Source organism: Gadus chalcogrammus, chromosome 22, assembly GCF_026213295.1.
Source record: "Gadus chalcogrammus isolate NIFS_2021 chromosome 22, NIFS_Gcha_1.0, whole genome shotgun sequence".
Lineage (NCBI taxonomy): Eukaryota > Metazoa > Chordata > Actinopteri > Gadiformes > Gadidae > Gadus > Gadus chalcogrammus.
Window position 1 is genome coordinate 4297545 of NC_079433.1, and position 26448 is coordinate 4323992.

Here is a 26448-nt window from a genome sequence, read left to right on the forward strand (position 1 = left end):
GGCGAACCAGGCAGCCGCCCGGGGCGCTGTTATTTCGTGACACATGGGGGGCGCCACGAGCAGTTAAAAAAAAGAAAATCTGCGCCGCAAAGCGGTTTTCTATGATGTATCATAACACTATGTGGGGAATAGGCGCCCCCTGGCTGCCGGCGCACCTGCCTGTTGAAAAGGTACCGTGCACAGACCCCCACCGAAGAGAGAGAGAGAGAGAGAGAGGGAGAGAGAGAGAGAGAGAGAGAGAGAGAGAGAGAGAGAGGGGGGGGAGAAAGTGGGAGAGAGAGAGGGGGGAAGAGAGAGTCGTTTTTCATTTTTTCTCCAACAAGGGACTACAACTATCCCATGGGATCTTTAAATATGCAATTTGCACGAATAGGGTCGGTTTGCACGACACCTGCACCTGCAAGAAGAGCATGTTAAACCACATGTTTGCATTTGCGAAAGCAAATTTAGAAAGTAAAGTTCTGCTTCTTTCAAGGTCATCGTGATCAAATGGATTATTGATGACGTACAGCCCTGATGTAACCTGTTCTCAAATCAAGGGGTTATCTATTCAAATAACCAGATGATCCATTCAAATCATGATTATTTCGCTCGGATGCAAGGCCGTGCAGACTCATTGGCCCTAGCCGTTCCCGTCTTGCATGCGATGCTCTGGATCAAATAAATAAATACATGCAAATAAGTTTTCTCTGAGTTACAGAAAATTTCAAATGTAAACTTTTTGGGCCAAGACCTAACGTGCCTGGGATTCAGCATGTGACCCGAGTAACACCCAGAGTTTGCCAAAGGGGTTTGAAGGGGGCCCCCTTTTTTTACTTGAGCCCCTGCCCCCCCAAATGTCTGTGCCGCACCTGCTCAGAAGTGATATTGTCTGCATTTTGTGGTTTAGGAATTTGGTTCCCAACTGTCTTCTTTTGTAACACTCCTTGTCAATTAGTCCAACTGATTAAAGATTATGTTAATTATATCCTGCTTTGCCCACAAGGTATTTTGCAGATAATGAACCAAAAGTGTGTGAAGATACATTCAAGTTCATTACCATCAACGAGCGATGGCGTGAACAACACCTCGTTGGGATGACACAAAAACAAACATTCAGCCGCCACGTAAAAGATTAAATACTAAAACGTAAAAAATACTATTATCTTTGCGACACACGAATGCAGGAAGACGGAAAAAAATTAACTTCCGTTTCTTTTTTCTTTTAAGGACATTCTGCTGCTCTCTGACTCTTCGCTCCATATATGGAAGAGGAATAGCTCGCGCGAACAAGGGCGGAAACGTCGCGCGGTGACAGCCGGGAGCTCGAGCGATACAGGAAGAAAGCCCAAGCCTGCCCTGACTCGGATCACTTCCACACCGATTGACTGCGATTAAGGATCAAAATCACTGCTTGATTAATCTAGCAGGTAAGGACGCTCCCGTTCCCCTCCGACACGGTTAGTGACATGCATTAATGTGTGTGTGTTTATGTATGTATGAGTGTGTGTGACCAAAGCGTCCAGAAAGCTAACAATGCTCCACCGCCGCTCCCCTTCGCTCTGCACTGAATCATCCAGACATTATTTATTCCAGCTCGGTGTACCGCTCACTAGCCCAAACTGCCACTAGCATGTCTACGCCTCCATGCTGTTCCCCCCCCCCCCCCCGCGTACCGTAACTTATCACGGGGTCAAAGTATGCAAAACGTGGAAACTTTCATTTTTTTCTGCACAGCAGTGCAACATTTTTGCTAACAGAGAAAGAAAAAAAAATCCAGGAAATGCCGAAACAGCAGTCTGTGCGGGGCGTCGATGTGTAATGTGGCACCCACAGTGCCCCATTACATATGTCAATACAGCCAGCCTAACTGTTGTTCCTTCAGTCTTGGTGCTTGGCTTTATCTTAAGGCGTGTACAGTAGCTGTACTGAGTCGCATTACCCTCCAGACTCGGGTGCACCGTGGGGCCGTGAGGAGGCTGAGACGCAGCGCTACTGCCGGGGTGGGTTTGGCCTACTTCTGCCTGCGCTGACCCGGTTCTCATAACAGACTGAAGGCCCGGGAGCTGCGCGGACTGCGACTGTCTGGCTCCGGTTGTTGATCCAGAACAGGCAGAGAGCCGTGGCATGAACACACACATGCGACACCAGCTCAGTGTGTCTCATGTGATGAGGACGCTATATTTACATGCATACCCCGGAAAAGTGTGGGGTATGCAAACAAATGGGGTCGTACCTGGGGACTTGAACCGCCGCAGACGTGCATCGTCGGCAGTCAGCTAGGTCAGATTTAGGCGTGATTGATGCATGACTGTGCTGAAATACACTGACGCATAAACGACGATGAGGCTGATTAGAAACCGAGAAAGACAACTATTCTGTCGCTGTTAGGGATTCAATGATACTTTAGGGATTTATCAGGGGATTATTTGGCTCTTTCTGGGAAAGGCCTACTTGTTTTTTCTAGGTAGGGCTACAGAGTTGAGGGCTTTGGATGGGTAGGCTACCTGTTTGCTAGTATCCGTTTTGCCTACGTGCCTATTCCCCCCCCCCCCCCCACACACACACACACTCTCACACACCTATTCCTCATAGGTGTGTGTGGTCATCCAGGAAGTGGACTTGGGTACCTTCTTCCTGTTGCCGTACTTTTTTTTTAAATTACTACAGTCATTGCCTCTCCTTCCAACCCAAGATTTTATTATATATTATAAGCACAAGATGTTTTTTTTTTTAATCTAGAATGCTATTTTCTTAGTTTCAAGGTGTTTGACTTCGATTTTCTGGCTTGAGTGGGATGCAAATGACTCATGTGCAATCTATTGATTAGACTCTTCTAGACAGACTTGTCATTGTTGTTGGTTTCGTGCGCACCCCTCTAAATCACCTCGATGTTTAGTGTGTAGATGATGATACCAGAATGTGGTTGGACCAGGTTGAGGGTCGAGGTGGAAAAGGTCAGCATAAGCACTCGTTCGAAGACAATGGCCAGGAGCTAACGTGAGCCTATCTCAAAGAGAGAATACCTTTACCTGAAGTCACCAGGGGCGGTCTTGGTCAAACAAATGACGTAAGCGTCATGTTGGTTACACCGGTGTTACGCAATATCTGCCCTCTCCCACCCTGTCTCTCGGTGACACAAAGGGATAATGTTTCAATGAATGTCTTAGCTCAGGAGGTAGAGCGGTTGTCTTGAAACCGAAAGGTCTCTGGTTCGATCCCCAGTTCCGCCTTGCATGGTTGACTCTGCCGTCGGTGTGTCAATGTGTGTATTAACCGATGTAAGTCGCTTTGGATAAAAGCGTCTGCTAAATAATTAATTACTAATTGTAATTGTCTAGTCAGTTGGTTGTATTGCTTTATATAGCAGCAGTTTTTAAAACTGCTGCTATATAAAGGGAGGTATAAACTGCTTCTATCTAAAACTTTGATATAGAAGTAGTTTATAGATGTTGGTATATTTGATGCTACCTTCTGGTCTAAATACACGACTCTGAAGACTACAAACCCAATCACATCGATCGACACTAATCGATGATGTCTTTTTCTTTGTTGCATGATGTTACCACATCCACATAACTTGATGGTTTTTCAGCAGGCATTGTTAGGATAACTGCCTGGAACGCCGTAGCCCCAGCAAGTCATCACTTGTGTTGGAGAAGTGTGTTTTGTAACCTACATACCATTTACGAGCACAGCCTGTTTCTGCATGAACCTCTGATCACATTCCACCCTCTCTGTCTCTCATCCCTACCCTCATTAAGAGAGCCACGGCTCAACCTGGTCTGAGATTGGTCCTTTAACTCGTTGAGGCCTTGAGTCTGTCCGATCGTTTCATATTGCACCTAATATTTGCTTGGTTTCCTAGATGTGTGTTTTAGCTGTAGACCAAAAGCTTATGATGGTTTATTTTTTTGAAAGGAAAGCGTTTCATGTGTCATTGATGAACGACTGCCAAAAGAAAAATGCATGAATTGCCTATTAGTTGCTCGTGGGCACATGAATCCAGTTTTAATCGTCAGATATCTTTTATTAATGTTGGAGCAACGTGCCATCGTGCAGCCATTGCGGTGGTACGCTCAAAATGTAATCTCAGAAAAACACCCGTCCTGAAATGCTGAATGCGGCGATATACACTATCTTCTGCTGCAGAATTGGCCAATTGTTGCCGAGTAAAACGACCTGCCTATCGGGCTATCTCCATGGCGACACGGATGCCTCCACAATCGATGCGCTTCGGTCATCGTGCTTCTCTAGCCCGAACACCGCCGTCTGCATATCCCAGCTCTCTCATTGGCCGAGCGGGTCTCCTAATGCTCTTGTCCCCCCCCGCCCGCTGTCACAGGTATGGCAGAGCTGGCGAGTCTGGTGCAGCGGTTGGAGGTCGCAGTGGGTCGCCTGGAGGCGGCGTCGGGCAGCGCCGGGGGTCCGTCGCCCCCCGCTGGAGGAGGAGGTGAACTGCAGCCCGAGCGCGGCGTCATAGCGCTGTCTGTTCTGTTGACAAAGCTCTAAGGCCGTACACATTAGTCTAACCCCCACCGGCTCATTTATGACATGACTTTAAACCTCGGTGCGCTTTGCATTGGATGCAAGCCATCGGCTAAATGCTAAACGACTCGAAAGTGAGCATTTAATGGATTGACCCTGGTTTCCATGTTGTCTAATGAGGAACTACTTTGTTGCGCTGAAGATGGGGCAGTCTGATAAACCGATGAGGGTATTTCCGTTTGAGGAAGCTTTAACGTTAAATAGAGAACAGGGCACCGTTTACATTAACGTAATCTCGGTTCTCCCTGAGGGCCATGTGACCCGGGCTAACACCTAGCCTCGGGGGTGGGGGGGTCAGAAGGAACAGGGCTGGAGGGTGTTACTACGTGTCGTCGCTGCGTCTCTCCATCTCTCTCTCTGACTTCCTGTTTGTGGTTTGTTTACTCCCCGTTACCGCGGCGACACCCTTCCCCAGCCATGTCTGCGTACGTGGGGGCCTACGATGACATCCTCAGCGGCCCCGTGGCCCAGTACATGGCCCTCAGCAAGCAGATCGGGGGGGACGTCCTGAAACACGTGAGCCAATCAAAAAACCCCTTTCTCACCGAGCGGTTCCTCACTTTGGGCCACCTGCCGTTGCTAAGCGGCCCCGTCTTGTGTTTTGCCGTCACCAGGCGGACATGATGAAGCAGGCGTTCTCCTGCCAGCGACAGCTCCTGGCCACCGCCTCCGGATCACAGAAGCCCGCCGATGTAAGTCGTCTACATTTGACGTCCCGTAATAGCCTCGAGACAGAGAGTTAAGCTCGGATGTGTGTCTGGTCTGGGGCGCATATAAACAAGTCGTGTGTGTGTGTGTGTGTGTGTGTGTGTGTGTGTGTGTATTAGAGCCTGACCCCATACTGGATTTTAGGGGTTATTAGGGAGTAAAAAATGACTGATATCGACATTGCATTGAAGCCCTGGGCTAAACTAACCAATCCCCTGTAGTATGGGGAGGAGCTACTAACCTTCACACAGAACGTGATGTCAAACTGTTAGCGTCGGGAGTGTTTACGCAGGTGTGCTCAGTCAAAACATTCAGAGGTTCAACCGCCGCGGTAGAGGTTTCGTAAAGAGGCGATAACGTAAATGAATCGACACCATTTCTAAAGTTTTATCTTGGCGCACATCGTCAAACACGTGCACCGACTCGGATGCATCTGTCGTAGGGCCGATCTCGGCCAATAAGACCGGCCAACAGTACATCGGTCGGGGTCCAGTCCGTAGGCCCGTTATGCTCGTGTTCCTTTGGGGAGTGATGGTTGCTTGTCTGTAATTGGTTGGTTCTTAACGATGAAGCTCTCCTCCCGGTACCATGACTCGCATCGTCATTATGAAGGCGTCGCCCTCTGGCGGCTGGTCAATCAGAGAGCCTGTATAACCCCCCTGTCCCCCCCCCCCCTCCCCCAGGCGGTGCTGGCGGCCATGCTGCAGCCCGTCTCCAAGGTGATCGAGGGGGTGCAGAGCCTGCGGGAGCGGAGCCGCTCCTCGCCCCACTTCAACCACCTGTCCTCCGTCAGCGAGAGCGTGCCCGCCCTCGGATGGGTCGCCGTGGTGATTGACACGCACGCATACACACACACACGCACGCACGCACGCGCACACACAGGAACACACTCACACACAGGAACACACACAGGAACACACACACACACAGGAACACACACACACACACACAGGAGAACACACACACACACAGGAACACACACACATACACACACACACAGGAGAACAGACACACAGGAGTACACACACACAGGAGTACACACACAAACACGCAGGAGAACACACAAAAACACACACCACAAAAAACACGCCAACACACACACACACACCACAAAACACACACAAACACACACACACCACAAAACACACACAAACACACATCCCACAAAACAAACAAAACACAACACAACACAAACCCAACCAGGGAGCGTGAGTGTCTGGTCCTGGACGCTGAGCTGGCGGGCTGTGGGCTTCGCGGGCTGTGGGCCACAGAGCCCTCTCTGTCGGGTCCGGACGCTCCTCAATCCAGCCTTTGTTAGAACCAGAGTCGGGATGAAAAGACGCTTGTTGACACCGCCAACAGAAGCTGATAACATATTGGCATGCAAATTCAATGCAGTCCAACCGCACTGGGCCTTTGTCCGTGCTTGACCCATCACGTGCGTGTGTATCATTTTTTTGTGTATCTGCTCATCTGAAGCATTTCTAATACATTTTTTTGTTGTTGTTGTTGTTGTTGTTGTCAGGCTCCTAAGCCCGGGCCCTTCGTCAAGGAGATGCAGGACTCCGCCATGTTCTACACCAACCGCGTGCTCAAGGACTACAAGGAGAAGTGAGTGGGAGCTGTTAGCCTAGCAATGCTAACCGGGCTAGCGTAGCATGCTAACCAGGTCAGCCGGGCAACACCCAGCTAGTAGCAGGGGGTCTCTTCTTCTAACCTTGGTTCCCTGGCAGGGACAAGACCCACGTGGACTGGGTGAAGGCCTACCTGTCCATCTGGACGGAGATGCAGAACTACATCAAGACGCACCACACCACAGGCCTCGCCTGGAGCAAGACAGTAAGACCCGCCCCCCCCCCCCCCGCACAGCTGCTGTCAATCAAGGAGACACTTCCTGTTTTCTTTATGTGTCAGGCTGTCGTTGGCCCATACCCCTTCCTCAAAACACATACGGCAGCCCCCTTCATTAAAACACACAGGCATTCGTTTATAGTGGGTTTGTAGTTTTTAGGTATACATGAAACTGAGGAAAAATAAGATGTCCATTTTGTTAATTATTTTTTCAGTTAGACAAGGCGACTTTTTTTTATGTTGCACTTTTCATACACGAGGCAGACTCAAAGTGCATCACATAGAAACATTGTCCAACAATACAATAAAATAAAAGATAAGAAAAAGAAAACATAGGCAAAGTTAAAAATGAGTTAGGTAAATATAAAAAAATGAGTTAAATAAAAAAAATAAGGCAAAGTTAATCTTTTCTTTTTTTTTTACTTTTAATAATTATACTTCAAGAAAACAATTGTAGACCAATATTTGGCCCCTCTCTCCGAGCGGGCGTGGTCAATACAAAACTAAGAACGCACCATCGGACTGGATCTGTACCTGACGATATTATCGGATTCCAACGATGTGATGTCACTTCCTCCGCGGCAGGGACCCGTGGCCTCAGCCTGCGCCGCCCCCCCCATGGCCCCCGGCGGGTGTGCCCCTCCCCCCCCTCCCCCCGGACCCCCTCCCCCACCCATGGCTGAGCCGTCCCAGGGCGGCGGGGGCGGTGCCGCCAAGACCCGCAACGCTCTGTTTGCCGCCATCAACAAGGGCGCTGACGTCACCACCGGTAGGAGGCCAGCGGCATTCTGGGAAAACTCTTGGGAGAACATTCTGGGAGAGCGGGACAGAAATCTTATCATATTGTTTTTGTTTTAAAGACAAGTAGGCAAGGCGACTTTACTTATAAAGAACTTTTCATCAACGAGGCAGACTCGACGTGTTTCAAATAGGAACATCGTCATACTTCAAAATGAATTAATGGTAAAAGAGAGTAAAAGAAAACAAAAAATACATTGTAGAAAGTGAAATGTACTGTATTTAAGATTTAGCAGGACGCTAAAGCAAACATACAATAAAATGAAGTAATGAAATAGATGTGTAAAAGAAAACGAGGGCAAAGTTGAAATGAAAGTAAAACGTTCTCTAAAAGCGTCCAGTTGATTTGTTTGTGTTTATAACTTGTCTTTCAAAATTAACTGGTGATATGCCGGTTTGTCTCTCTCTGTCTCTCACCCTCCCTCTCTGTCTCTCACCCTCTCTCTCTGTCTCTCACCCTCTCTCTCCCTCTCTATCTCCCTCATACTCTCTTTCCCTCTTTCTCCCTCAAACTCCTCTCTCTCTCCCCCCCCCCAGGCCTGAAGCACGTCTCCGACACGGAGAAGACCCACAAGAACCCGGGCCTGAGAGTCCAGGCCCCCGTGCGCACGGGCCCCAAGCCCTTCTCCGCCAGCCCGGCCGCCGCCGCCCCCGTCAGCCGCAAGCTGCCCCCCGTCTTCGAGCTGGACGGCAAGAAGTGGAAAGTGGTGAGACATGCGTGTTGCTATGGCGACGACGTGGTGGCTTCTGGCCTCGGCTGCGGCCGGTTCTGCTGCAGCCGGTCATGAGTCACGGCCGGGGAATGACAACATGGGTTTAAGATAGGACTTCTTTAAATAGAGGACCCTTATAAGGTCACAACCTGGTATGGAGTCAGCTTTACTAATGCACTCAATTCTCTCTCTGTCCCCCTCTCTCGTTTGTGTGTGTGTGTGTGTGTGTGTGTCCCTCTCACGGTCTCTCGCTCTTATGTGTGTGTCTTCTCTTGGTCTCTCGCCCTCTCTCGTGTGTGTGTGTGTGTGTGTACGTGTTGGTCTCTCGTGTGTGTATTTTGGTCTCTCGCCTTCTTTCGTTGGTGTGCGTCTTCTCTTGGTCTCTCTTGTGCCCTCTCTCTCTCTCTATCTCTCATCTCTTCCCTTGGTCTCTCGCCCTCTCTCACCTCTGTGTGTTCCCTTGGTCTCTCGCCCTCTGTCTCTCATCTCTTCCCTTGGTCTCTCGCCCTCTCTCTCATCTCTTCCCTTGGTCTCTCGCCCTCTCTCTCATCTCTTCCCTTGGTCTCTCGCCCTCTCTCACCTCTGTGTGTTCCCTTGGTCTCTCGCCCTCTTTAGGAGAACCAGGCGGGCGTGCCTGGTCTGGTGATCAGCGAGACGGAGCTGAAGCAGGTGGTGTACACCTACAAGTGCAGCAACACCACCCTGACGGTGAAGGGCAAGATCAACTCCATCACCCTTGGTAAGTCCCTCCCCCACAACCCCCACTTCGCTCACTGTAAACTAGGGATTATGGGAAAATCATAAGCACGATTATTTTGTTCAATATTGGAATAACGATTATTCAAACGATTATTATTGAGTTTGAAAACATGATGTATTTATTCAGCATTTCTCTCCAAAAAAACACCTTGTACGGAGATCTTAATCTTAAAAAATACACAATGTTCAAATAGAAAATGTTCAAATCAGAAATAATGTACAAATATGTATCCAGCTGTTCTGCCATTTCTATAAAACATTTAATGAATAAAATCAATAATATAAAAAAAAAGTTTAAACTCAATTATATTAGTTTGGTGATCGTTTGACGCAAAATTCACGATCAAAATTGGATTACCGTAATCGCACAGGCCTACTTTAGACACACGGCCGCCATCTTGAATTCTCCTCCCGGTACCTGTGTTGACGGTTTCTCTGCTAGCGGTTACTTGTCCTATACGCAGGACAGCTGCGTGGTAATAATGAATGTAAAATGCAAAGCGCGGTCGAGGTTTGGAGCGGCGATGGTCAGTTGGGCTGCTGCTGCTGTGCGCTGCGGCTGGGAAACATTGTGTTTCAATTCTTGGGACACAAAGTGTTGTTGGTCGACACATTCTGTGTGCGACGGCCATTAGCGGTGCGGACTAGCATGTGTTAACCAGGAGTATGATGATATAATGATGTTCGTGCTGTGGTTGTCCCTTTGGCAGACAACTGCCACAAGCTGGGCCTGGTGTTCGACGACGTGGTGGGCATCGTGGAGGTCATCAACTGCCGGGACGTCAAGGTCCAGGTAGGTCCGGTCGCACGCTGTGGATGAGTGTCCCCTGACCTTCCTTAAAGGGGACTGCAACAGGGATCAGTAGTGGTGTATTTTCATGAAAGCCTTTTTTTTTTTCTTGGTCATGTATTGATCTCATATTCATTAAATTATGTTTGAAAATGTATTGTACATCCTGTTATATAATTTAGAAAACTCCATAGAAACATGTAGTGAGCCCTGGATAGTTTGGTTTAATATGAAGTCCTTTTTAGCCTCTCCTGGAACCGTCACCTTATCGTGGTGGAGAGGTTTGCGTGTCCCTGTGAACCTGAGGGCTGTGTTGTCTGGAGCCTTGTGCTCCTGGTAGGGTCTCTCATGGCAGAGTGGTCTCAGGCGAGGGGCCAGACTAAGAATGGTTCAAAAATCCTCAATGAATATCGAAAAAAGAGGAGATGTGACCCGGCCCGGAGGAAGCCCGGGGCCCCCGTCTGGAGCTAGGCCCAGACGGAGGGCTCGATGGCGAGCGCCTGGTGGCCGGGTTTGCCACGGAGCCCGGTCGGGCACAGCCCGAACAAACTACGTGGCACCCCCCCTCTCTTCATCTCATGGGCCCACCACCTGTGGGAAGACCCGTTGGGGTCGGGTGCGCAGCCACATGGGTGGCAGCGAAGGTCAGGGGTCTCGACGGACCAGACCCGGGCGGCAGAAGCTAGCTCTGGGGACGTGGAACGTCACCTCGCTGTGGGGAAAGGAACCGGAGCTTGTGAGGGAGGTGGAGCGCTATCAGTTAGATCTGGTGGGGCTTACCTCCACGCACAGTCTCAGCTCTGGTACCGTACTCCTGGATAAGGGTTGGACTCTATTCTTCTCCGGAGTTGCCAAGGGCGTGAGGCGCCGGGCGGGTGTGGGGATACTCATAAATCCCCGGCTGAGTGCCGCGGTGTTGGAGTTTACCCCGGTAGACGAGAGGGTCGCCTCCCTGCGCCTAAGGGTTGTAGGGGGGAAAACTCTGACTGTTGTTTGTGCGTATGCACCAAACAGCAGTTCAGAGTACTCGGCCTTCTTGGAGACCCTGAATGGAGTCCTGTATGGGGCTCCAGTAGGGGACTCCGTAGTTCTGCTGGGTGACTTCAACGCCCACGTGGGCAACGATGGAGACACCTGGAGAGGCGTGGTGGGGAGGAACGGCCTCCCTGATCTAAACCCGAACGGTCGTTTGTTATTGGACTTCTGTGCTAGTCATGGATTATCCATAACAAACACCATGTTCGAACATAAGGGTGCTCATAAGTGTACCTGGTACCAGAGTACCCTAGGCCGAAGATCAATGATCGATTTTGTGATCGTGTCATCTGATCTGAGGCCGCATGTTTTGGACACTCGGGTAAAGAGAGGGGCGGAACTGTCAACCGACCACCATCTGGTTGTGAGTTGGATCAGGGAATGGGGGAAATTTCCGGATAGACCTGGTAAGCCCAAACGCGTAGTGCGGGTGAACTGGGAACGTCTGGAGGAGGCCCCCGTCCTAGGTATCTTCAACTCACACCTCCGGCGGAGTTTTTCTAGCATTCCTGTGGAGGTTGGGGACATTGAGCCGGAGTGGGCTGTGTTCAAAGCCTCCATTGCTGAAGCTGCGGTGGCTAGCTGTGGCCTCAGGGTCTTAGGCTCCTCAAGGGGCGGTAACCCTTGGACACCGTGGTGGACACCGGTGGTCAGGGAAGCCGTCCGATTGAAGAAGGAGGCCTTCCGGGATATGATATCCTGGAGGACTCCTGACTCGGTTGCAGGGTACCGACAGGCCCGAAGGGCTGCAGCTGCTGCCGTGTCGGAGGCTAAGCAGCGGGTGTGGGAGAAGTTCGGAGAGGCCATGGAGAAGGACTTTCGGTCGGCACCAAAGTGTTTCTGGAAGACTATCCGGCACCTCAGGAGGGGGAAACGGGGAACCGTCCAAGCTGTGTACAGTAAGGAGGGGACTCTGTTGACCTCAACTGAGGAGGTCGTCGGACGTTGGAAGGAACACTTTGAGGAACTCCTGAACCCGAATAACACGCCCTCTATGTTGGAGGCAGAGCTCGAGGTTGATGGTGTTTCGTCGTCAATTTCCCTGGTGGAGGTCACTGAGGTAGTCAAACATCTCCGCAGTGGCAAAGCCCCAGGGATTGATGAGATCCAGCCAGAAATGCTAAAGGCTCTGGGTGTTGAGGGGCTGTCATGGTTGACACGCCTATTCAACATCGCGTGGGAGTCGGGTACAGTGCCAAAGGAGTGGCAAACCGGGGTGGTGGTTCCCCTGTTCAAAAAGGGGGACCAGAGAGTGTGTGCCAATTACCGGGGTATCACACTTCTCAGCCTCCCTGGTAAAGTCTACTCCAAGGTACTGGAAAGGAGGGTTCGGCCGGTCGTCGAACCTCAGATTGAAGAGGAACAATGCGGTTTTCGCCCCGGACGTGGAACTACGGACCAGCTCTTCACTCTCGCAAGGATCCTGGAGGGGGCCTGGGAGTATGCCCATCCGGTCTACATGTGTTTTGTGGATCTGGAGAAGGCGTATGACCGGGTCCCCCGGGAGAAACTGTGGGAGGTGCTGCGGGAGTATGGGGTAAAGGGGTCTATCCTCAGGGCCATCCAATCCCTGTACTCCCAAAGCGAGAGCTGTGTTCGCGTCCTCGGCAGCCAGTCAGTTTCGTTCTCGGTGGGTGCTGGGCTCCGCCAGGGCTGCGCCTTGTCACCAATCCTGTTTGTGATATACATGGACAGGATATCGAGGCGTAGTCGTGGTGGGGAGGGGTTGCAGTTCGGTGGTCTGAGGATCTCGTCACTGCTTTTTGCGGATGATGTGGTCCTCATGGGATCATCGGCCTGTGACCTTCAGCACTCACTGGATCGGCTGGCGGCCGAGTGTGAAGCGGCTGGGATGAGGATCAGCACCGCTAAATCTGAGGCCATGACTCTTAGCAGGAAACCGATGGATTGCTTACTCCGGGTAGGAAATGAGTCCTTAGCCCAAGTGAAGGAGTTCAAGTACCTCGGGGTCTTGTTCGCGAGTGAGGGTACTATGGAACGTGAGATTGGCCGGAGAATCGGAGCAGCGGGGGCGGTATTGCGTTCGCTTTACCGCACCGTTGTGACGAAAAGAGAGCTGAGCCGCAAGGCAAAGCTCTCGATCTACCGGTCGATCTTCGTTCCTATCCTCACCTATGGTCATGAGGGTTGGGTGATGACCGAAAGGACGAGATCGCGGGTACAAGCGGCCGAGATGAGTTTTCTCAGAAGGGTGGTTGGCGTCTCCCTTAGGGATAGGGTGAGAAGCTCAGCCATCCGTGAGGAACTCGGATTAGAGCCGCTGCTCCTTTACTTAGAAAGGAGTCAGCTGAGGTGGTTCGGGCATCTGGTAAGGATGCCCACTGGGCGCCTTCCTTGGGAGGTGTTTCAGGCACGTCCAGTGGGGAGGAGACCTCGGGGAAGACCCAGGACTAGGTGGAGAGATTATATCTCAACACTGGCCTGGGAACGCCTCGGGATCCCCCCGTCAGAGTTGGTCAATGTGGCCCGGGAAAGGGAAGTCTGGGGCCCCCTGCTTGAGCTGCTCCCCCCGCGACCCGACCCCGGATAAGCGGAAGAAAATGAGATGATGATGAGATGAGATGAAGTCCTTTTTAAAAAATGGACGCTTCACTACATCACCCACAATGCACTGGGGTCGACCAATGAGAACAGGGTATTGGAGGTCTGCTTACTAAAGCGTTGTAGGGTTAGCAGCAGTATTATCACGCGATGACGGGTCGTGTTTGTGACCGTCTAAAAAGGAATAATGAAGAAATGTGTGTCCGTCTGTCCGTCCAGGTGTTGGGTAAGATCCCCACCATCTCCATCAACAAGACGGACGGCTGCCACGTTTACCTGAGCAAGGACTCGCTGGCCTGTGAGATCATCAGCGCCAAGAGCTCCGAGATGAACATCCTGGTGCCCGACGCCGACGGAGAGTTTGTGAGTTAGCTTCTATACAGTCTGTCTCTTCAGCTTCTATACAGTCTCAGTCTGTCTCTTCAGCTTCTATACAGTCTGGGTCTGTCTCTTCAGCTTCTATACAGTCTGAGTCTGTCTCTTCAGCTTCTATACAGTCTCAGTCTGTCTCTTCAGCTTGTATACAGTCTGTCTTTCTCTTCAGCTTCTACACAGTCTCAGTCTCTCTTCAGCTTCTATACAGTCTGTCTCTTCAGCTTCTATACAGTCTGTCTCTTCAGCTTCTATACAGTCTCAGTCTGTCTCTTCAGCTTGTATACAGTCTCTGTCTGTCTCTTCAGCTTCTATACAGTCTCAGTCTGTCTCTTCAGCTTCTATACATTCTCAGTCTGTCTCCTCAGCTTCTATACAGTCTCAGTCTGTCTCCTCAGCTTCTATACAGTCTCAGTCTGTCTCTTCAGCTTCTATACAGTCTGGGTCTGTCTCTTCAGCTTCTATATAGTCTGTGTCTGTCTCTTCAGCTTCTATACAGTCTGGGTCTGTCTCTTCAGCTTCTATACAATCTATCTGTCTCTTTAGCTTCTATACAGTCTCAGTCTGTCTCTTCAGCTTCTATACAGTCTGGGTCTGTCTGTCTTAAGCTTGTATACATTAAGTCTGCTTTAATACAATGCACATTCTCAGTCCGTCTCTCTTCAGCTTCTATACAGTCTCCGTCTGTCTGTCTCTCTTCAGCTTCTATACAGTCTCCGTCTGTCTGTCTCTCTTCAGCTTCTATACAGTCACTGTCTGTCTGTCTCTCTTCAGCTTCTATACAGTCTCCGTCTGTCTGTCTCTCTCCAGCTTTTATACAGTCACTGTCTCTCTTCAGTCATCTTCTCTGTCTTAAGTCAACCATGAACCAGGGCCAGCAGTTTAGGTCTTGCCAGTGGGAGATCACACACAGACACACACACCTCTCTACCCACACGCACACACCGCTCTACCCATACATAAATACTTTATGGATCCTAAATGTATTTTTGGTAAAGTTTAACAGATGTTTTCTTACCAAAGTTCAGCATACCAATTCAGAGGATAAGTGATATAATATAGAAAAAGTAGCTGAATGGAACATCAAATGCAAGCAGTGATTGGTAGTTATCAAAAGTGTCTCTCACTGCAGCACATACTTGCAGCATGTTTCCAGTCAGCTTATCGTTGGTTTGTTTGTTTGTTTGTTTTCCTCCAGACGGAGCTTCCCGTTCCCGAGCAGTTCAAGACCGTCTGGGATGGCAAGAAGCTCGTCACCACAAACACCGAGATCGCTGGATAGACGCAAACGCACACAAATACACAACCACAAACGCACACACACCCCGATCCCATCAACAACAACCCTACCTTTTTTTAGTTTTTTCGTAAATCGCAAAAGTGTATCAAATCTCCGATCACATCCGCTAACATTTCCGCTGACCGAAATTCGGACATTCCCCGCAATCCTCCCCCTTTGTGTATCAGCCAATCAACACCAAAGCTGTTCCTTCCATCAGCCAATGAGAGGACTGCTTGTCTCTTTATTTTTTTTCTTGTTTTCTGGAGCGTTCCTCCAGCCAAACGCAGGGAGCAGCTTGTCGTTCTAATTGGTTGTTCAACTGAGTTCTAAAAGAGTTTGGCCAATCACAGAAGAGGCTGGTGTCATAATTCACTCCAGTGGGGGTGTGGCCACTGCTTTGCATAACGTAATCCGTAAGGCAGCCAACGTCCCCTAAAGGATCACGATCACTCACAGCTTTTTGGTCCTCACCTTGCAGTAGCCAATAAGGTGACAGGACCGCGATGCCGTAGCCAATTAGACGATCAGACCGCAACGCTGTAGCCAATCATGTTTCTTCTTCTAGTCGGCCGTGGGCAGATCTTCCTGCGCCATTTTATGCAATGCTGTGTTGAAGTACATGCCACCCCCCCCCCCCCCTCCCCCCCCCCCCCCCCCCCCCCCTCCCCCCTCTCTAGGGCAGAGGAGGACTCTCACGATATTAACCTTAGTAGGGGACCGGGACTGTTGCCAGTCTCAGAGCGCTTGCATAGGAATGCCAATTAGCTATTTTGCGCGTGCTGTGATATAGCCTGGTTCTCTAATTAATATAGACATATTAATTAGACGAGTTAAAATAATAATCTGTAAATGAGGGAATGATCAAACCACTTCATGTACGACCCCCCCCCCCCCCCCCCTTCTTGTTATGGCACATTCCGTAAAGTATTCCAAGTGAACATTCCATTTCAGGAAGCGTAAAAGACTTCAAATCCCTTGGGTGTTGTAGTTCTCACGTGGATCCTGAATTCTTCTTTTTCATTCCTTCGCTAACAGTGAATGTGATAAGGCGAGCCTAACGGCAGGTTTTAAAACGGTTAAAGGAACTTCGGTTAGTAGTAGTTACTGCTTGAGTCTTAAAGGTTGGCCCCGCCCCTTCCTGTGGTCGGCTCCTCCCCCCCTCTCTCATAACGCTTGGTTCTTTCTTTACCTCTTTCTTTGGGTCCAGAATCAGAATTCTGCTCATTAGTACTCGAGACATCATTGATAAAATATAATGAAGTTGCAATAAAAACGCTGAATTTCTCCTGAGACTCGGGTCTGTTTTTTACAGTTTATTGTTTGGGGTCCTGAAGAAAACGAAGCAAAACTTTAGAACGAAAAGTTTATTAAAAGGGAGAAAAAAACGGTAGAACTTAAAAACAAAACCCAACATTTCCAGCATGTATTCGATCCTCTCCTATTTAAATAAACTAAAATCAAAAACAGTATTCAGTGCAGTAGAGGTGAATTGGGCCGTCTGTTTACATGTTTAATCATTACATTGTCCTCTTTAAACTAAAATGTTCTCTCAACCCAAAGAAGTTAAAATAATGAATACGCCTGACGGATAATGGTGTAGACGTCAGCGTATTAAACCTTATTATACTAGTGTATATACAAGGCTGAATTATTAGCGAATGTTAGCAGTAGTACTACGCTAGCAACCAGGCTGAATTACTGGCGTACCAAGCCAAATGACAAGCGTACAGTAGAAGTTATACTAGCGTTATGTCAAGCAGTCATAGCAGTGCGTATACCAGGCAGGCCTACCCGCGAGTGTACTGCGGTATTACTATCGTATGTAAGGCAGTAAGTTGTCGTTGAACCACTTCTCGGTGAACTGCAGGTGGTTCCCATCGCTGGCCAGGAAGACCAGCTTGCCTGCCTTCTCCATGGCAGCCAGTCCCAGGCGGTCCTGCGGAGAACCAGTACATTTGGAGCTCATTCATATGCACACTGCGTCTCTCGTCAGTCAACGTATTCCCATGAATTATAAAAACCACAAGTCTGAGTGAGGAATTGAAACTCGTCTCTGGGTAACTGCCTATGATGACTCTGCAGGATTTACGTAGGTTTAAGTTTAACCATGCAATACTTTTCTCTTGGAACGTCGATGAATAAAATGTCAATCTAGCACTGGAAAGTAATTCAATATAATTATAATAATGGACGTACGCTTTATTTCTTAAAAGCTTTTAAGTTATGTTAAGTGCTGCCTCATACCTCCGTATAGAACAGGCTCTCCTGTAGGGTCTCCGTATGTTATGTCTTTCTTAAAAAAATGTTAAGTTATTTTAAGTGCTGACTCTTACCTCGGTATAGAGCAGGCTCTCCTGCAGGGTCTCCGTCTCTTTCGATTGGCCGGTCTTCAGGAAGCCGAACCACTACACAAACAGGAAGGAAGTGAGTATGTTTCGTTATGCGATGTCTTTCGTATCGTCTGTGTGTCACACAGTCACACCGCTGTGGCCGTGATGATGACTGGGGAATAGTGACACACATGCCACACACACCATCTGCCTATTTCAGGAAGTATCGGGTGAGGATTTACGCAGTACTTGCTCGTAGTTCTACCTGGTAACGCTCAAGGGGTGATAGAAGTATATGTGTGTATGTGTACTTATGCGCATGGTTTTAGTGTACGTTAATGCAATTGGCTTGTATTGGACCCTCTACTTGCATAGTTCTTGGAAGGTTGTATCGAATAATTAGGAATGCACTGATATAAACTATCGGTTTAAGAATTATTGCTAAGCTATGAAAGGCTGATGAGAAACTTGAGTACCACAACGGGGAAATTTGCAGTAGCAAGGGGTTAAAAAAGATAGTAAAGCCATCCATATATTTATAATTGTTTTCATGAACAGGTTGTTCTCGCAAGTAATCGCAACTAATTGGGGCTAAAATATTTGTTTCTAATTTAAAAGATGACAAAGCGATTGGCCCTTTTGCACGCGTGCCTCAATGCCCCTACCTCCGTAACGCGTGGGTCCACCACGGTGTCATTCAGGAACTTGACCATGACGAACTTCTCCAGCAGCTGGAGATTCTTCTTGTAAGTTTCATTCACTACCTGCAGAGAAATTCAAATCACGGACATGAGATTCAAATCAGTGCAAGGAGATTCAAATCGCGGCAATGAAATTCACATCACCCAAATTAGAGTCACATCACTGCAATGAGAATTAGGAAAGGAAATACAACCGGAAGAGTAAAGGTAAACCTATTTTAACATAATTTAACCACTGCAACATGTTCCTTTGTTCCCTAGGCTTGTGTATAGCTTTCTCTATTCATCCACACATTCTCCCTGGTAGACTCCCACAGGAGGTTAAGAGCCTGGGTTGAAGCATGCCGCCCTACTGACCCTCTCCTGGTTGATGTCAGCCAGGAACACACTGTGTTTCTTGTACAGGTCGTCCTTCAGGGGGTCGTGCCAGTACTGCGCCTGGACCAGGCTGAGGACACGCAAACAAACATGCAATGGGCCGACGCTCCGTTTTAAAGAACAATCACCGCTACCTCTGGGCTGTACTGGGTCCAGCTCAATCATGACTGAAAATCAGTTAAACATTGGGTAGAATGACAGAGAGAGAGAGAGCGAGGGAGACAAGAGAAGAGGGTGATGGAGAGAGAGAGACAGAAGAGGGTGACGGAGGGAGAGAGACAGGAGAAGACTGATGGAGGGAGAGAGACGGGAGAAGACTGTGATGAAGAGAGAGGGAGAGAGACAGGAGAAGACTGATGGAGAGAGAGGGAGAGACAGGAGAAGAGGGTGATGGAGGGAGAGGTAGAGAGAGAAGAGGGAGAGAGACAGGAGAAGAGGGTGACGGAGGGAGAGAGACAGGAGAAGACTGATGGAGGGAGAGAGACAGGAGAAGACTGTGATGAAGAGAGAGGGAGAGAGACAGGAGAAGACTGATGGAGGGAGAGAGACTGGAGGAGTGGTTGATTGAGACAGCGGGAGAAGGAGAGAGAGGGATTGGTTGGAGGAAGGTTTGCTGAACAGGGCTCACTGTTTCTGCACCAAGTCGGAGTACGCTTCAGTGTTGAGCGCCTTGCGGATCCAGTTACAGATGACAGAGCTCTCCCCGGGACACCTGGGCAGACCGTACACACCTGGATGGACAGATAGACACCAGACGGGCAGACAGACTTTAGGGGTACGTCCCAGTTCTACCATCTAACAACAATCAGAGTTCAACAGCTGGCATTGATTGGTTTAGCCTTTGACATCCAAAATCGCATTAGGTTCGTTAGTCTCTGATAATCAGTAGTCAAATGAATGGGTTATTATAAGTCAAATTTAATATTAACCCCAAAATGGATGACATAACAGGTTTGTTAACTAATGGTTTGATTTCAGACAAAGTGCCCTGGGGTTGTCATGGTGAACAAGAGCGACATTTTATTGTTGATGTTTACCTTGGTGTTGGCCCCCGACTGAGATCAGATTTTTCATTGGTGGAGAGGGACAGCGCTGGGCTACAGCCCGCCTAGAGAGAGAGACAGAGAGACATGGAGAAATAGAGAGAGAGACATGGAGAGACAGAGAGAAACAGAGAGAGAGTCATGGAGAGACAGAGAGACGTAGAGATCAGAGAGACAGAGAAACAGAGAGAGTCATGGAGAGACAGAGAGACATGGAGAGACAGAGAGACGTAGAGATCAGAGAGCGAGAAATCAGCCATGTTGCTTTGGGTGAATCTCCTTGTGATGCAGATTTAAAAACAGTTCACTTCTTTGTTTCAATTAACATATTTAAATAACGACATACAATGGCTACTGCAGCAATCTTCGCTACCTTGTGTACCATTTTACCAATTTAGTAACGTATCAGTCCCGTTTAACTAAAGTGACCAAAAGTGAATTGTTTCAGTCGATCATTTCTTTAAGTCACAGGAAGTGGTCGGTGTGTCTTGCTCAAGGCAGTGTCTAGCATACAGTTGAACTAACATTAGACAATGTTTTTCATTTAACTTTCAAGGACCACAGGTCATGGAAACAAACAACAGGCCAATCAGAGCCCAGCAGGGGGGGCGTTGGTTCACCCACAGGAACTGGCCCCCCTGGGAGAAGCCCATGGCGTTGTAGCCCCCCTTTAGCTGGGGGTCCTGGGCCAGCTGGGCGCACACCTGGGTCACCTGCTGGTTCACATCCATGAAGAAGCTGTTCGATGTGTCCTGGAGGATGAGAGGAGGGGGGGGAGGGGGAGGGGAGGAGAGGAGGAGAGGAGGGGAGGAGAGGAGGGGAGGGGAGAGGAGAGGAGACAAGAAGAGAGGAGGGGAGAGGAGATGAGAGGAGAGGAGACAAGAAGAGAGGAGAGGAAAGGAGGGGAGGGGAGGGGAGAGGAAAGGAGGGGAGAGGAGAGGAGGGATTCAACCTTCAGTGAGACACATCTCTCCCTGAGACACTCAGAGACTCATAGACTCGCATCGTTTGGTTGGGGATGACGAAGACAGAATGGTGTCATGGAGAAAGATAAAGGACACTTGATAATGACACGCAATAGTGGAGTGTAATAGAAACAATATGGCAGGAAGACAGGAACCGGCCACATACATGTCTTTCTAATGAATTAACCTTTCAAAAGGTTCAGGTGAGCTAAGTGAACTGAAAAGGCGAGTGAAATTTGGTTCAGAGATTAGTCAAACTGAATCCCAATGAAGAAGATGATGCAGGGAACTGTGACGGCAGAGAGTAACGGTCTCCGCCATCTTGGTTCTAAACCCTTGCGTTCAGAGCCAAGATGGCGGCTGGGTGTAGGAGGTTCGTAGTGAGGGCACCTCGACGATGTTATTGCCGATCCTCAGCGACAGCACGTAGATCCCCGGAACATCGTCCTCGATCATCTTCTTGATCGCCCCCATACTGAGAGGGTTGCAACAGCTGTCGCCTGTAATCAGTACAGATGCCTTGATTAGTTGACGCCTTTAAATGGAGGAAAGCCTACGACAATGAAAAACGTTATTCATTGATCATCATATTCCATGCCTCCTGTTAAATGTTATAATTTAACGTTGGGATCTATTGATGCTGCTACTTATTTTTCACTTATCTTTTCTTGTATTGTTGCTGCTTTGTGACAGTTAAGGAACCAATCCTAAGAACTTTACTCTTGTGTACTTAGTAACTGATTCTGATTCTGAGTCACAGACGTGAATGATCTCTGATACAGTCATGTTCTCGATCCAGTACTTTTCTCTGAGCTCACGCCACAGCGCAACCTCCAGCCCTTTGGAACAATAACGTACAATGTGATCCAATATCACGCCGAGCTAGCCTCCCAGGGACATACCCATTCCGTGCCACATGACCAGAGGAAGGGTCCCATTGGTGGTGGTGACCTTGCGGATAGGGTCAGCAGTAACCAACAGCAACGGGCAGGCTGCCAACAGGAGACGCATCAGGGGTGTGGCCATCTTGAACCCTGTAAAAACAACCACCCAGGATTAGGTAATGTAAAGAGGGACCTTTGTGTTATAACATAAGACGCGCTCCTTTTCGTGTATCCATGATGGCAAATTTATTTTATTTATTTATTTGATTAGGACAGTGCACATTAATCAACATGTCAGCCAGAGCATCAATATAAATATGCCGGAGTTAGTTTAATTGCTAATTTTCATCCGTTGTCCTAAGGCAAGTCAAGAACATAAAAACAACATACCAGTATACAAAATAGATAAAAAAAACACTTTTACACACAAAATAGGTCCCAATTCACATCGAGAGTCCATGTAAAAAAATAGTGGAATGACCAAATGAATGGTATCACAGCCTTAAGGTTGTGCATTAGCCATTATCTCCCTCCCACATACAGTATAACCAGTAGGCTACAGTACAAAAGCAGATTGAAAATATAAAGACATAAGAGATGCATTTAAAATAAGAATACAATTTAAAATATATATATATATATGCACAGAAAATATGTCTTGGGCAGGGAGTAGTATAGCAAGACAAGTGGACTGCAAGCCTTTTAGATTACTATTTTGAAATGCTTGCTTACCCATGTGAGTTGAGTTAAGAGTGTTCTCAAAGAGTTACTTATTATCTATACAATTGACATTTGCTCAGAAACTTGCTACATTTGACCACGAATCCACAAAGCATTACATCACTATTATGAATCAGCATTTAAGGCAAACCTCGTCTGGTGGAAATGGGTGAGTTTGAAGAGCCTTTGAGTTGAGGTTCCCTTTGTACCGACCACTGATGGCGCAACACCCTAAACCCGCAAGATTATTTCCACCACCACCCTAATATTTGCGTTTATCGTGATAGACTTATCAATGTTAACTAACATTACGACACACACACACACTCAAGCCCACCGCTTATGTTTCGCTTTCTTCCTGGCTGACTTGCTGGTCCTCTTATCACATGACACATTGTTTGAGGGCCGCCGACCAATCACGTTCAAATAGGGGGGCGTGGCGTCGCCAGGGCGGAAGTGTTCTAACTTGTGATCTGTGTTGTTTTTTTTAGATATTCCCCTGTTCTCCTCCACTTACTAATCCGTATTATCTAACCCCACCGCATTGTCTGAACGAACCCCCTCGGGCGGTCACATTGGGTATGTAACGCCAGGCTTACATACTTAACCCCTGCGCGTCATGTTCATACGTCGGAGCAAGTCAGTGCAACTCAAAAGTTCACCAGGAATGAATATCTCACTCTCTAGGCGTTGATCAAAATAACATAGTTTAACTCAGATCGGCCATCTAAGCGAGGATCGGGGTTACAGGACCAGTGAAACATGTCTATCCAGTACGGGGAGCCAGACATGGCTGGGAGCTACGGGGTGGTGGACTCGTTCCCCAAAGACTTCGGCTACGGGGGCGACGAGGCGGGCATCGACGATGACAGCTCGGCGTCAGCTGACACCCAGCCCAGGATACTGCTCATGGGGCTTCGCCGGAGCGGCAAGTCCTCCATCCAGAAGGTGAGGGTCGTGGTTCACTTGCACTTATTTAAGAGGAAAGACATGCACCGATTGACAGTGCTCCATGTAGAAATGCGTAATTTTGTATTGGCTACGCATGCCCACATATGTTCTTAACACATCACAGCTAAGCAAACTTATGATCGTGGCTTACTCTTATGTATTGTAGGTCGTCTTCCACAAGATGTCGCCCAACGAGACGCTCTTCTTGGAGAGCACCAACAAGATCCACAAGGACGACCTCTCGGGAAGCTCCTTCGTCAACTTCCAGATCTGGGACTTCCCCGGACAGGTGGACTTCTTTGACCCCACGTTTGACGACGAGATGATCTTCACGGGCACCGGAGCCCTCATCTTCGTCATCGATGCCCAGGTGGGCCCATACACTCAAGCTTAGCCCCTTTATTAAAGTCAGAGATACACAGAAGTTTCTTACCACAGAAGAACCCCATTGTAATAAACGTAGAGAAGGAACTTATGACCAGAGTAGGTGTACAGCAGCAAAACAATAACAAATAAACATTGTTGAATTAAGGTGAAAGTTAAATGATGAAGGTTTAGATGGCAAAAAAAACACTGAGACACGTTTTGATATTTGCTTTACATATCCTTCTTAAATACAGTATTTTTAAGCCACAGTGTAACAAATGATTGGAGCTAGGTGCGACTGTCATGTTGATTCCATCCGCCGTTACCATGACGACTATTATCCTATCCACTCCTGTTTCCGGGACAACAATGTAAATCCTATCCAATGTTACTCGGGCAACTCTTAAATTTAATTCTGTCCATCGTAACCTTAACGGCTATCCGTTGCAACTATATAGATTCCCCCATTCTGTTCGCCTTTTGTAACCATGATGATCATGCCCGACTCTCGCATCCCTCGTAACCATGGCGACGACTCTAACCCTCTCCATCGCCTCGTAACCAGGACGACTACGTGGAGGCCCTGGGGCGGCTGCACGGGACGGTGTCGCGGGCGTACCGCGTCAACCCCCACATCAACTTCGAGGTGTTCATCCACAAGGTGGACGGCCTGTCGGACGACCACAAGATCGAGACCCAGAGGGACGTGTACCAGCGGGCCAATGACGACCTGGCCGACGTGGGGCTGGAGAAGCTCCACCTCAGGTAGACCGCCGCCCGGGGGGCCACGCCCACGCGCCCCATCACGGCTGTATTTACATTTAGGCCGTGGACATCTGAAGAATAAGCCCCGCCTCCGGTTAACCTCGGTCAAATGTCGACGGGAAATAACATCGGCGTTTATGAATGATCGTACGGGACAAACTCTGTAGGTGGCGAAGGAGTAAGAGCCGCGTCACGTTTTGAACTACACACTTTTTCCGTCTAGTTTCGACTGAGTTTTTGGATTGTCGGTGCCGTTAAGGTAGTAAACGATTATTAATGCTTTGACGAAAAATCATGCAGTTCAAAAACGGGACGCAGCTTATACTTCTTCGCCACCCACAGAGTTTGTCCTGTAGGATCATTCATACACCCCATGTTGTTTACCATGGACATTTGACCGAGGGAAGCGGGAGCCTCGGCTTATTAATCATAGGTTTATTAGCAGACGCCTTTACATTTGTCAGAAGAAAGAGAAACAATATATTGCTCTCTGTACAGTAAGGAGGTTGAAAGAACCAAGCACAATTCCTAGGTTATCCCATATGCTGAGTCGAAGTGAACTCTGAACAAGTGAGTCTTGAGTCTTTTGCAGAAGCTGGTGAGTGACTGCAGGGTGCTGACATTCATCTTATGTCATACATTCATGTGTTTTTAACATGTACATATCATGGTGTTAATCCGGGAGCTGTAATTGCACGGACATTTTACTGTACTGTATCTATTCCACAGTGCTTTTATTTATATTCACATTGTTACATGTATTTTTATGAATGTATCTATCATTGTATTATCTATATTATATTATGTTATGTTTATAGCAGGGTGTCCGCGCATCCTTAAAAGTCTTAAAAAGTCTTAAATTCATGTTTCTAAACTGAAGGCCTTAAAAAGTCTTAAATTCGTTAGAAATGTCATATGGTGGTCTTAAAAACTCTAACTCAAGGACTTAAATTTGTCGGGGCAGGACTATTTTATTTATTTTTTTTCTCATGGGACTTTTCAGGCTTCTTTCTTGCTAGCTGCATATCTAAACGATTATCTGCGGGCTTGCTAGCTAGTCTGCGACAATGGGTAGGTGCAAATACAAGGACAGTTGGCTAGAAGACGTCCGTCTCCGAAGTTGGCTCGCGTCTGTTGCCAACCCCCACCATCGCGTGTTTTAGGTCTTAAATTTAATTCAAGGTGGTATTAAAAAGGTCCTAAAAAGTCTTATGTTTGACTTGCTGAAACCTGCAGATAGTGTGTGTGCGCTGCTGTTATGACTGTATCTCCCCTCAGACACGACACAAGCTTCCATCTAATCTAATCAAGGTCATAAAAGCGTAGCCGACAGCGTTTCATTAAGATGCTGGTCCTGTCTTGCTGGGCGGGGCGGGGGCGGGGCACGTACACCGGCAGGGTTAAAGGTTCCATTCCCACCACGCCCACCCATGCTTAGAATCCTTCTCATGGTTCTGGTCGGACAGTCTGAACATTAGCGTCCAATGTTTGTGAGATGCTCTACAAACAAGTGTATTATTAGAAACGTTATTTGTCAAGTAAATGTGCTTTCAATCACGTATCTCCCTTCCCTCTCCCTCTCTCTCTCTCTCTCTCCCCCTCTCTCTCCCTCCAGCTTCTATCTGACCAGTATCTATGACCACTCCATATTCGAGGCCTTCAGCAAAGTGGTCCAGAAGCTCCTCCCCCAGCTGCCCACTCTGGAGAACCTCCTGAACATCTTCATCTCTGTGAGTTTCTTCTGCTCCCCCAGACGATTTTTTTTGTCGCTTTTTTTTTAGTGATGATGTCACAAATAGGGGCGTGTCTAGGACGGGGAGTGGCGGGGGGGAAGGCGAGGGCATCCCCAGTGCCGCCTCAACTGAATCATGGGGTTGATGAGTCCGTCCGTTGATTTCGTAATCAAAAGCTATCATAGAATGATTGTGTTTTAGCTACACAATGCTGC

General features: G+C 48.4%; 3 protein-coding genes across 5 annotated transcripts in view; 2 read left to right on the plus strand and 1 right to left on the minus strand.

Moving 5' to 3' along the window:
* Positions 1-1289: 1289 nt before the first annotated feature.
* Positions 1290-16034, plus strand: cap1 (CAP, adenylate cyclase-associated protein 1 (yeast)). Of its 2 annotated transcripts, none has more exons than XM_056582776.1 (13): positions 1290-1439; positions 4325-4432; positions 4943-5043; positions 5142-5219; positions 5919-6062; positions 6761-6846; positions 6969-7074; positions 7672-7855; positions 8422-8591; positions 9213-9336; positions 10067-10149; positions 13963-14106; positions 15314-16034. In XM_056582776.1, the coding sequence occupies exons 2-13, from the start codon at positions 4327-4329 to the stop codon at positions 15395-15397; spliced, it is 1410 nt and encodes a 469-aa protein (XP_056438751.1). In that variant the 5' UTR covers positions 1290-1439; positions 4325-4326; the 3' UTR covers positions 15398-16034. The 2 variants fall into 2 exon arrangements, with proteins under 2 accessions (XP_056438751.1, XP_056438750.1); XM_056582775.1 differs by having other exon boundaries at positions 1291-1409.
* Positions 16035-16680: 646 nt separating this feature from the next.
* Positions 16681-22805, minus strand: ppt1 (palmitoyl-protein thioesterase 1 (ceroid-lipofuscinosis, neuronal 1, infantile)). Of its 2 annotated transcripts, none has more exons than XM_056582781.1 (10): positions 22570-22805; positions 21717-21848; positions 21205-21314; positions 20474-20601; positions 19844-19914; positions 19435-19537; positions 18786-18876; positions 18393-18491; positions 17731-17802; positions 16681-17333 (listed from the first exon to the last, which is right to left on the minus strand). In XM_056582781.1, the coding sequence occupies exons 2-10, from the start codon at positions 21838-21840 to the stop codon at positions 17211-17213; spliced, it is 921 nt and encodes a 306-aa protein (XP_056438756.1). In that variant the 5' UTR covers positions 21841-21848; positions 22570-22805; the 3' UTR covers positions 16681-17210. The 2 variants fall into 2 exon arrangements, with proteins under 2 accessions (XP_056438756.1, XP_056438755.1); XM_056582780.1 differs by having other exon boundaries at positions 22756-22795.
* A 43-nt stretch (positions 22806-22848) lies between these two features.
* LOC130376193 (ras-related GTP-binding protein C-like) overlaps positions 22849-26448 on the plus strand; it is a 5186-nt gene continuing 1586 nt past the window's right edge. The window contains exons 1-4 of the mRNA XM_056583414.1: positions 22849-23366; positions 23536-23739; positions 24301-24500; positions 26116-26234. Coding sequence (XP_056439389.1) covers positions 23181-23366; positions 23536-23739; positions 24301-24500; positions 26116-26234 — 709 coding nt within the window. The 5' untranslated portion in view covers positions 22849-23180. The remainder of the gene's footprint in view (positions 23367-23535; positions 23740-24300; positions 24501-26115; positions 26235-26448) is intronic.

Excerpts from the sequence above, each read along its gene's own strand:
- ppt1 (XM_056582781.1), bottom strand. The coding sequence starts at position 21,840 with ATGGCCACACCCCTGATGCGTCTCCTGTTGGCAGCCTGCCCGTTGCTG. Across the intron at positions 19,538-19,843 it reads AGTCGGGGGCCAACACCAAG|GTGTGTACGGTCTGCCCAGG; the intron begins GTAAACATCAAC and ends CTGTCCATCCAG. Across the intron at positions 17,803-18,392 it reads TGGACCCACGCGTTACGGAG|TGGTTCGGCTTCCTGAAGAC; the intron begins GTAGGGGCATTG and ends CTGTTTGTGTAG.
- cap1 (XM_056582776.1), top strand. The coding sequence starts at position 4,327 with ATGGCAGAGCTGGCGAGTCTGGTGCAGCGGTTGGAGGTCGCAGTGGGT. Across the intron at positions 5,220-5,918 it reads GATCACAGAAGCCCGCCGAT|GCGGTGCTGGCGGCCATGCT; the intron begins GTAAGTCGTCTA and ends CCCCTCCCCCAG. Across the intron at positions 14,107-15,313 it reads CCGACGCCGACGGAGAGTTT|ACGGAGCTTCCCGTTCCCGA; the intron begins GTGAGTTAGCTT and ends GTTTTCCTCCAG.